The sequence below is a fragment of the Lethenteron reissneri genome, chromosome 36, assembly GCF_015708825.2.
Source record: "Lethenteron reissneri isolate LAM-NWPU_2019-01 chromosome 36, ASM1570882v1, whole genome shotgun sequence".
In the NCBI taxonomy this organism is placed as follows: Eukaryota; Metazoa; Chordata; class Hyperoartia; order Petromyzontiformes; family Petromyzontidae; genus Lethenteron; species Lethenteron reissneri.
The window spans coordinates 3,745,811-3,758,622 of record NC_083814.1 but is presented as its reverse complement, the minus strand read 5'-3'; the positions used below and the strand labels follow the sequence as shown (position 1 = coordinate 3,758,622).

At 43.8% G+C, this 12,812-nt stretch overlaps 1 protein-coding gene across 1 annotated transcript in view; it reads left to right on the top strand.

The window, feature by feature from the left end:
* Positions 1 to 2,598: 2,598 nt before the first annotated feature.
* Positions 2,599 to 12,812, top strand: part of LOC133351252 (mucin-2-like) — a gene marked incomplete at its 5' end in the record, with an annotated part of 34,441 nt that continues 24,227 nt past the window's right edge. Inside the window, 3 exons of the mRNA XM_061566347.1 lie at positions 2,599 to 2,646; positions 3,988 to 4,470; positions 10,027 to 10,077. Coding sequence (XP_061422331.1) covers positions 2,599 to 2,646; positions 3,988 to 4,470; positions 10,027 to 10,077 — 582 coding nt within the window. The remainder of the gene's footprint in view (positions 2,647 to 3,987; positions 4,471 to 10,026; positions 10,078 to 12,812) is intronic.

The window sequence follows — 12,812 nt, the reverse complement described above, 5'->3', positions numbered from 1 at the left end:
TTGTCAACAACATCATTGACATCACCAACATCACCGTTTTCTTCCACAACACCTATTTCAGACACTACAACTATTTCTCCATCCACCATTCCCTCAGAATCGACAACTTCAAGCACTGAATCTGTCTCAACAGCAGCAGCAACTTCCCCATTGTCAACAACACCATTTACATCAGCGACTGCAACAACTTCCAGTATACTAACGGTTGCAACATCAGGAGCGACATCTCCATTGTCGACAGCATCATACACATCATCAACATCACCGTTTTCTTCGACAACACCTACGGCAGACACTGCAACGATTTCCACATCCACCGTTACCTCAGAAGCAACAACTTCAAGTACTGAAACAGTTTCAACAGCCGCAACATCTCCATTGTCAACAACACCTTTCACATCAACGACTGCAAGAACTTCAAATATAGAAACGATTTCAACATCAGGTGCATATTCTCCATTGTCAACAACATCATTGACATCACCAACATCACCGTTTTCTTCCACAACACCTATTTCAGACACTACAACTATTTCTCCATCCACCATTCCCTCAGAATCGACAACTTCAAGCACTGAATCTGTCTCAACAGCAGCAACAACATCTCCATTGTCAACACCATTCACATCTCGGACTACAACGTTTTCTTCAACAACACCTATGTCAGACACCACAACTATTTTTCCATCCACCATTACCTCAGAATCGACAACTTCAAGCACTGAATCTGTCTCAACAGCAGCAGCAACTTCCCCATTGTCAACAACACCATTTACATCAGCGACTGCAACAACTTCCAGTATACTAACGGTTGCAACATCAGGAGCGACATCTCCATTGTCGACAGCATCATACACATCATCAACATCACCGTTTTCTTCGACAACACCTACGGCAGACACTGCAACGATTTCCACATCCACCGTTACCTCAGAAGCAACAACTTCAAGTACTGAAACAGTTTCAACAGCCGCAACATCTCCATTGTCAACAACACCTTTCACATCAACGACTGCAAGAACTTCAAATATAGAAACGATTTCAACATCAGGTGCATATTCTCCATTGTCAACAACATCATTGACATCACCAACATCACCGTTTTCTTCCACAACACCTATTTCAGACACTACAACTATTTCTCCATTCACCATTCCCTCAGAATCGACAACTTCAAGCACTGAATCTGTCTCAACAGCAGCAGCAACTTCCCCATTGTCAACAACACCATTTACATCAGCGACTGCAACAACTTCCAGTATACTAACGGTTGCAACATCAGGAGCGACATCTCCATTGTCGACAGCATCATACACATCATCAACATCACCGTTTTCTTCGACAACACCTACGGCAGACACTGCAACGATTTCCACATCCACCGTTACCTCAGAAGCAACAACTTCAAGTACTGAAACAGTTTCAACAGCCGCAACATCTCCATTGTCAACAACACCTTTCACATCAACGACTGCAAGAACTTCAAATATAGAAACGATTTCAACATCAGGTGCATATTCTCCATTGTCAACAACATCATTGACATCACCAACATCACCGTTTTCTTCCACAACACCTATTTCAGACACTACAACTATTTCTCCATCCACCATTCCCTCAGAATCGACAACTTCAAGCACTGAATCTGTCTCAACAGCAGCAACAACATCTCCATTGTCAACACCATTCACATCTCGGACTACAACGTTTTCTTCAACAACACCTATGTCAGACACCACAACTATTTTTCCATCCACCATTACCTCAGAATCGACAACTTCAAGCACTGAATCTGTCTCAACAGCAGCAGCAACTTCCCCATTGTCAACAACACCATTTACATCAGCGACTGCAACAACTTCCAGTATACTAACGGTTGCAACATCAGGAGCGACATCTCCATTGTCGACAGCATCATACACATCATCAACATCACCGTTTTCTTCGACAACACCTACGGCAGACACTGCAACGATTTCCACATCCACCGTTACCTCAGAAGCAACAACTTCAAGTACTGAAACAGTTTCAACAGCCGCAACATCTCCATTGTCAACAACACCTTTCACATCAACGACTGCAAGAACTTCAAATATAGAAACGATTTCAACATCAGGTGCATATTCTCCATTGTCAACAACATCATTGACATCACCAACATCACCGTTTTCTTCCACAACACCTATTTCAGACACTACAACTATTTCTCCATCCACCATTCCCTCAGAATCGACAACTTCAAGCACTGAATCTGTCTCAACAGCAGCAGCAACTTCCCCATTGTCAACAACACCATTTACATCAGCGACTGCAACAACTTCCAGTATACTAACGGTTGCAACATCAGGAGCGACATCTCCATTGTCGACAGCATCATACACATCATCAACATCACCGTTTTCTTCGACAACACCTACGGCAGACACTGCAACGATTTCCACATCCACCGTTACCTCAGAAGCAACAACTTCAAGTACTGAAACAGTTTCAACAGCCGCAACATCTCCATTGTCAACAACACCTTTCACATCAACGACTGCAAGAACTTCAAATATAGAAACGATTTCAACATCAGGTGCATATTCTCCATTGTCAACAACATCATTGACATCACCAACATCACCGTTTTCTTCCACAACACCTATTTCAGACACTACAACTATTTCTCCATCCACCATTCCCTCAGAATCGACAACTTCAAGCACTGAATCTGTCTCAACAGCAGCAACAACATCTCCATTGTCAACACCATTCACATCTCGGACTACAACGTTTTCTTCAACAACACCTATGTCAGACACCACAACTATTTTTCCATCCACCATTACCTCAGAATCGACAACTTCAAGCACTGAATCTGTCTCAACAGCAGCAGCAACTTCCCCATTGTCAACAACACCATTTACATCAGCGACTGCAACAACTTCCAGTATACTAACGGTAGCAACATCCGGAGCGACATCTCCATTGTCGACAGCATCATCCACATCACCAACATCACCGTTTTCTTCGACAACACCTACAGCAGACACTGCAACTATTTCTCCATCCACCATTACCTCAGAATCGACAACTTCGAGCACTGAATCTGTCTCAACAGCAGCAACAACGTCTCCATTTTCAACAACATCATCCACATCACCAACATCACCGTTTTCTTTGACAACACCTACAGCAGACACTGCAACTATTTCTCCATCCACCATTACCTCAGACTCGACAACTTCAAGCACTGAATCTGTCTCAACAGCAGCAGCAACTTCCCCATTGTCAACAACACCATTTACATCAGCGACTGCAACAACTTCCAGTATACTAACGGTTGCAACATCAGGAGCGACATCTCCATTGTCGACAGCATCATACACATCATCAACATCACCGTTTTCTTCGACAACACCTACGGCAGACACTGCAACGATTTCCACATCCACCGTTACCTCAGAAGCAACAACTTCAAGTACTGAAACAGTTTCAACAGCCGCAACATCTCCATTGTCAACAACACCTTTCACATCAACGACTGCAAGAACTTCAAATATAGAAACGATTTCAACATCAGGTGCATATTCTCCATTGTCAACAACATCATTGACATCACCAACATCACCGTTTTCATCCACAACACCTATTTCAGACACTACAACTATTTCTCCATCCACCATTCCCTCAGAATCGACAACTTCAAGCACTGAATCTGTCTCAACAGCAGCAGCAACTTCCCCATTGTCAACAACACCATTTACATCAGCGACTGCAACAACTTCCAGTATACTAACGGTCGCAACATCAGGAGCGACATCTCCATTGTCGACAGCATCATCCACATCACCAACATCACCGTTTTCTTCGACAACACCTACAGCAGACACTGCAACTATTTCTCCATCCACCATTACCTCAGAATCGACAACTTCAAGCACTGAATCTGTCTCAACAGCAGCAACGTCTCCGTTTTCAACAACATCACCCACATCACCAACTTTACCTTTTTCTTCGACAACACCTACAGCAGACACTGCAACTATTTCTCCATCCACCATTACCTCAGAATCGACAACTTCGAGCACTGAATCTGTCTCAACAGCAGCAACAACGTCTCCATTGTCGACAGCATCATCTACATCACCAACATCACCGTTGTCTTCGACAACACCTACGGCAGACACTGTAACGATTTCCACATCCACCGTTACCTCAGAAGCAACAACTTCAAGTACTGAAACAGTTTCAACAGCCGCAACATCTCCATTGTCAACAACACCTTTCACATCAACGACTGCAAGAACTTCAAATATAGAAACGATTTCAACATCAGGTGCATATTCTCCATTGTCAACAACATCATTGACATCACCAACATCACCGTTTTCTTCCACAATACCTATTTCAGACACTACAACTATTTCTCCATCCACCATTCCCTCAGCATCGACAACTTCAAGCACTGAATCTGTCTCAACAGCAGCAACAACGTCACCATTGTCAGAAACATCATTCACATCTCCGACTACAACGTTTTCTTCAACAACACCTATGTCAGACACCACAACTATTTCTCCATCCACCATTACCTCAGAATCGACAACTTCATGCACTGAATCTGTCTCAACAGCAGCAGCAACTTCCCCATTGTCAACAACACCATTTACATCAGCGACTGCAACAACTTCCAGTATACTAACGGTCGCAGCATCAGGAGCGACATCTCCATTGTTGACAGCATCATCCACATCACCAACATCACCGTTTTCTTCGACAACACCTACAGCAGACACTGCAACTGTTTCCGCATCCACACTTGCCTCAGAATCGACAACCTCAAGCACTGAATCTGTCTCAACAGCAGCAACAACTTCTCCATTCTCAACAACATCATCCACATCACCAACATCACCGTTGTCTTCGGCAACACCTACGACAGACACTGCAACTATTTCCACATCCACCGTTACCTCAGAAGTAACAACTTCAAGTACTGAAACAGTTTCAACAGCCGCAACATCTCCATTGTCAACAACACCTTTCACATCAACGACTGCAAGAACTTCAAATATAGAAACGATTTCAACATCAGGTGCATATTCTCCATTGTCAACAACATCATTGACATCACCAACATCACCGTTTTCTTCCACAACACCTATTTCAGACACTACAACTATTTCTCCATCCACCATTCCCTCAGAATCGACAACTTCAAGCACTGAATCTGTCTCAACAGCAGCAACAACGTCTCCATTTTCAACAACATCATCCACATCACCAACATCACCGTTTTCTTCGACAACACCTACAGCAGACACTGCAACTATTTCTCCATCCACCATTACCTCAGACTCGACAACTTCAAGCACTGAATCTGTCTCAACAGCAGCAGCAACTTCCCCATTGTCAACAACACCATTTACATCAGCGACTGCAACAACTTCCAGTATACTAACGGTTGCAACATCAGGAGCGACATCTCCATTGTCGACAGCATCATACACATCATCAACATCACCGTTTTCTTCGACAACACCTACGGCAGACACTACAACGATTTCCACATCCACCGTTACCTCAGAAGCAACAACTTCAAGTACTGAAACAGTTTCAACAGCCGCAACATCTCCATTGTCAACAACACCTTTCACATCAACGACTGCAAGAACTTCAAATATAGAAACGATTTCAACATCAGGTGCATATTCTCCATTGTCAACAACATCATTGACATCACCAACATCACCGTTTTCTTCCACAACACCTATTTCAGACACTACAACTATTTCTCCATCCACCATTCCCTCAGAATCGACAACTTCAAGCACTGAATCTGTCTCAACAGCAGCAGCAACTTCCCCATTGTCAACAACACCATTTACATCAGCGACTGCAACAACTTCCAGTATACTAACGGTCGCAACATCAGGAGCGACATCTCCATTGTCGACAGCATCATCCACATCACCAACATCACCGTTTTCTTCGACAACACCTACAGCAGACACTGCAACTATTTCTCCATCCACCATTACCTCAGAATCGACAACTTCAAGCACTGAATCTGTCTCAACAGCAGCAACGTCTCCATTTTCAACAACATCACCCACATCACCAACTTTACCTTTTTCTTCGACAACACCTACAGCAGACACTGCAACTATTTCTCCATCCACCATTACCTCAGAATCGACAACTTCGAGCACTGAATCTGTCTCAACAGCAGCAACAACGTCTCCATTGTCGACAGCATCATCTACATCACCAACATCACCGTTGTCTTCGACAACACCTACGGCAGACACTGTAACGATTTCCACATCCACCGTTACCTCAGAAGCAACAACTTCAAGTACTGAAACAGTTTCAACAGCCGCAACATCTCCATTGTCAACAACACCTTTCACATCAACGACTGCAAGAACTTCAAATATAGAAACGATTTCAACATCAGGTGCATATTCTCCATTGTCAACAACATCATTGACATCACCAACATCACCGTTTTCTTCCACAATACCTATTTCAGACACTACAACTATTTCTCCATCCACCATTCCCTCAGCATCGACAACTTCAAGCACTGAATCTGTCTCAACAGCAGCAACAACGTCACCATTGTCAGAAACATCATTCACATCTCCGACTACAACGTTTTCTTCAACAACACCTATGTCAGACACCACAACTATTTCTCCATCCACCATTACCTCAGAATCGACAACTTCAAGCACTGAATCTGTCTCAACAGCAGCAGCAACTTCCCCATTGTCAACAACACCATTTACATCAGCGACTGCAACAACTTCCAGTATACTAACGGTCGCAGCATCAGGAGCGACATCTCCATTGTCGACAGCATCATCCACATCACCAACATCACCGTTTTCTTCGACAACACCTACAGCAGACACTGCAACTGTTTCCGCATCCACACTTGCCTCAGAATCGACAACCTCAAGCACTGAATCTGTCTCAACAGCAGCAACAACTTCTCCATTCTCAACAACATCATCCACATCACCAACATCACCGTTGTCTTCGACAACACCTACGACAGACACTGCAACTATTTCCACATCCACCGTTACCTCAGAAGTAACAACTTCAAGTACTGAAACAGTTTCAACAGCCGCAACATCTCCATTGTCAACAACACCTTTCACATCAACGACTGCAAGAACTTCAAATATAGAAACGATTTCAACATCAGGTGCATATTCTCCATTGTTAACAACATCATTGACATCACCAACATCACCGTTTTCTTCCACAACACCTATTTCAGACACTACAACTATTTCTCCATCCACCATTCCCTCAGAATCGACAACTTCAAGCACTGAATATGTCTCAACAGCAGCAACAACGTCTCCATTTTCAACAACATCATCCACATCACCAACATCACCGTTTTCTTCGACAACACCTACAGCAGACACTGCAACTATTTCTCCATCCACCATTACCTCAGACTCGACAACTTCAAGCACTGAATCTGTCTCAACAGCAGCAGCAACTTCCCCATTGTCAACAACACCATTTACATCAGCGACTGCAACAACTTCCAGTATACTAACGGTTGCAACATCAGGAGCGACATCTCCATTGTCGACAGCATCATACACATCATCAACATCACCGTTTTCTTCGACAACACCTACGGCAGACACTACAACGATTTCCACATCCACCGTTACCTCAGAAGCAACAACTTCAAGTACTGAAACAGTTTCAACAGCCGCAACATCTCCATTGTCAACAACACCTTTCACATCAACGATTGCAAGAACTTCAAATATAGAAACGATTTCAACATCAGGTGCATATTCTCCATTGTCAACAACATCATTGACATCACCAACATCACCGTTTTCTTCCACAACACCTATTTCAGACACTACAACTATTTCTCCATCCACCATTCCCTCAGAATCGACAACTTCAAGCACTGAATCTGTCTCAACAGCAGCAGCAACTTCCCCATTGTCTAAAACACCATTTACATCAGCGACTGCAACAACTTCCAGTATACTAACGGTCGCAACATCAGGAGCGACATCTCCATTGTCGACAGCATCATCCACATCACCAACATCACCGTTTTCTTCGACAACACCTACAGCAGACACTGCAACTATTTCTCCATCCACCATTACCTCAGAATCGACAACTTCAAGCACTGAATCTGTCTCAACAGCAGCAACGTCTCCATTTTCAACAACATCACCCACATCACCAACTTTACCTTTTTCTTCGACAACACCTACAGCAGACACTGCAACTATTTCTCCATCCACCATTACCTCAGAATCGACAACTTCGAGCACTGAATCTGTCTCAACAGCAGCAACAACGTCTCCATTGTCAACAACACCTTTCACATCAACGACTGCAAGAACTTCAAATATAGAAACGATTTCAACATCAGGTGCATATTCTCCATTGTCAACAACATCATTGACATCACCAACATCACCGTTTTCTTCCACAATACCTATTTCAGACACTACAACTATTTCTCCATCCACCATTCCCTCAGCATCGACAACTTCAAGCACTGAATCTGTCTCAACAGCAGCAACAACGTCTCCATTGTCAGAAACATCATTCACATCTCCGACTACAACGTTTTCTTCAACAACACCTATGTCAGACACCACAACTATTTCTCCATCCACCATTACCTCAGAATCGACAACTTCAAGCACTGAATCTGTCTCAACAGCAGCAGCAACTTCCCCATTGTCAACAACACCATTTACATCAGCGACTGCAACAACTTCCAGTATACTAACGGTCGCAGCATCAGGAGCGACATCTCCATTGTCGACAGCATCATCCACATCACCAACATCACCGTTTTCTTCGACAACACCTACAGCAGACACTGCAACTGTTTCCGCATCCACACTTGCCTCAGAAACGACAACCTCAAGCATTGAATCTGTCTCAACAGCAGCAACAACGTCTCCATTTTCAACAACATCATCCACATCACCAACATCACCGTTTTCTTCGACAACACCTACAGCAGACACTGCAACTATTTCTCCATCCACCATTACCTCAGACTTGACAACTTCAAGCACTGAATCTGTCTCAACAGCAGCAGCAACTTTCCCATTGTTAACAACACCATTTACATCAGCGACTGCAACAACTTCCAGTATACTAACGGTTGCAACATCAGGAGCGACATCTCCATTGTCGACAGCATCATACACATCATCAACATCACCGTTTTCTTTGACAACACCTACGGCAGACACTGCAACGATTTCCACATCCACCATTACCTCAGAATCGATAACTTCAAGCGCTGAATCTGTCTCAACAGCAGCAACAACGTCTCCATTGTCAGAAACATCATTCACATCTTCGACTACAACGTTTTCTTCAACAACACCTATGTCAGACACCACAACTATTTCTCCATCCACCATTACCTCAGAATCGACAACTTCAAGCACTGAATCTGTCTCAACAGCAGCAGCAACTTCCCCATTGTCAACAACACCATTTACATCAGCGACTGCAACAACTTCCAGTATACTAACGGTCGCAACATCCGGAGCGACATCTCCATTGTCGACAGCATCATCCACATCACCAACATCACCGTTTTCTTCGACAACACCTACAGCAGACACTGCAACTATTTCTCCATCCACCATTACCTCAGAATCGACAACTTCGAGCACTGAATCTGTCTCAACAGCAGCAACAACGTCTCCATTTTCAACAACATCATCCACATCACCAACATCACTGTTTTCTTTGACAACACCTACAGCAGACACTGCAACTATTTCTCCATCCACCATTACCTCAGACTCGACAACTTCAAGCACTGAATCTGTCTCAACAGCAGCAGCAACTTCCCCATTGTCAACAACACCATTTACATCAGCGACTGCAACAACTTCCAGTATACTAACGGTTGCAACATCAGGAGCGACATCTCCATTGTCGACAGCATCATACACATCATCAACATCACCGTTTTCTTCGACAACACCTACGGCAGACACTGCAACGATTTCCACATCCACCGTTACCTCAGAAGCAACAACTTCAAGTACTGAAACAGTTTCAACAGCCGCAACATCTCCATTGTCAACAACACCTTTCACATCAACGACTGCAAGAACTTCAAATATAGAAACGATTTCAACATCAGGTGCATATTCTCCATTGTCAACAACATCATTGACATCACCAACATCACCGTTTTCTTCCACAACACCTATTTCAGACACTACAACTATTTCTCCATCCACCATTCCCTCAGAATCGACAACTTCAAGCACTGAATCTGTCTCAACAGCAGCAACAACATCTCCATTGTCAACACCATTCACATCTCGGACTACAACGTTTTCTTCAACAACACCTATTTCAGACACCACAACTATTTCTCCATCCACCATTCCCTCAGAATCGACAACTTCAAGCACTGAATCTGTCTCAACAGCAGCAGCAACTTCCCCATTGTCAACAACACCATTTACATCAGCGACTGCAACAACTTCCAGTATACTAACGGTCGCAACATCCGGAGCGACATCTCCATTGTCGACAGCATCATCCACATCACCAACATCACCGTTTTCTTCGACAACACCTACAGCAGACACTGCAACTATTTCTCCATCCACCATTACCTCAGAATCGACAACTTCGAGCACTGAATCTGTCTCAACAGCAGCAACAACGTCTCCATTTTCAACAACATCATCCACATCACCAACATCACCGTTTTCTTTGACAACACCTACAGCAGACACTGCAACTATTTCTCCATCCACCATTACCTCAGACTCGACAACTTCAAGCACTGAATCTGTCTCAACAGCAGCAGCAACTTCCCCATTGTCAACAACACCATTTACATCAGCGACTGCAACAACTTCCAGTATACTAACGGTTGCAACATCAGGAGCGACATCTCCATTGTCGACAGCATCATACACATCATCAACATCACCGTTTTCTTCGACAACACCTACGGCAGACACTGCAACGATTTCCACATCCACCGTTACCTCAGAAGCAACAACTTCAAGTACTGAAACAGTTTCAACAGCCGCAACATCTCCATTGTCAACAACACCTTTCACATCAACGACTGCAAGAACTTCAAATATAGAAACGATTTCAACATCAGGTGCATATTCTCCATTGTCAACAACATCATTGACATCACCAACATCACCGTTTTCTTCCACAACACCTATTTCAGACACTACAACTATTTCTCCATCCACCATTCCCTCAGAATCGACAACTTCAAGCACTGAATCTGTCTCAACAGCAGCAACAACATCTCCATTGTCAACACCATTCACATCTCGGACTACAACGTTTTCTTCAACAACACCTATTTCAGACACCACAACTATTTCTCCATCCACCATTCCCTCAGAATCGACAACTTCAAGCACTGAATCTGTCTCAACAGCAGCAGCAACTTCCCCATTGTCAACAACACCATTTACATCAGCGACTGCAACAACTTCCAGTATACTAACGGTCGCAACATCCGGAGCGACATCTCCATTGTCGACAGCATCATCCACATCACCAACATCACCGTTTTCTTCGACAACACCTACAGCAGACACTGCAACTATTTCTCCATCCACCATTACCTCAGAATCGACAACTTCGAGCACTGAATCTGTCTCAACAGCAGCAACAACGTCTCCATTTTCAACAACATCATCCACATCACCAACATCACCGTTTTCTTTGACAACACCTACAGCAGACACTGCAACTATTTCTCCATCCACCATTACCTCAGACTCGACAACTTCAAGCACTGAATCTGTCTCAACAGCAGCAGCAACTTCCCCATTGTCAACAACACCATTTACATCAGCGACTGCAACAACTTCCAGTATACTAACGGTTGCAACATCAGGAGCGACATCTCCATTGTCGACAGCATCATACACATCATCAACATCACCGTTTTCTTCGACAACACCTACGGCAGACACTGCAACGATTTCCACATCCACCGTTACCTCAGAAGCAACAACTTCAAGTACTGAAACAGTTTCAACAGCCGCAACATCTCCATTGTCAACAACACCTTTCACATCAACGACTGCAAGAACTTCAAATATAGAAACGATTTCAACATCAGGTGCATATTCTCCATTGTCAACAACATCATTGACATCACCAACATCACCGTTTTCTTCCACAACACCTATTTCAGACACTACAACTATTTCTCCATCCACCATTCCCTCAGAATCGACAACTTCAAGCACTGAATCTGTCTCAACAGCAGCAACAACATCTCCATTGTCAACACCATTCACATCTCGGACTACAACGTTTTCTTCAACAACACCTATGTCAGACACCACAACTATTTCTCCATCCACCATTCCCTCAGAATCGACAACTTCAAGCACTGAATCTGTCTCAACAGCAGCAGCAACTTCCCCATTGTCAACAACACCATTTACATCAGCGACTGCAACAACTTCCAGTATACTAACGGTCGCAACATCCGGAGCGACATCTCCATTGTCGACAGCATCATCCACATCACCAACATCACCGTTTTCTTCGACAACACCTACAGCAGACACTGCAACTATTTCTCCATCCACCATTACCTCAGAATCGACAACTTCGAGCACTGAATCTGTCTCAACAGCAGCAACAACGTCTCCATTTTCAACAACATCATCCACATCACCAACATCACCGTTTTCTTTGACAACACCTACAGCAGACACTGCAACTATTTCTCCATCCACCATTACCTCAGACTCGACAACTTCAAGCACTGAATCTGT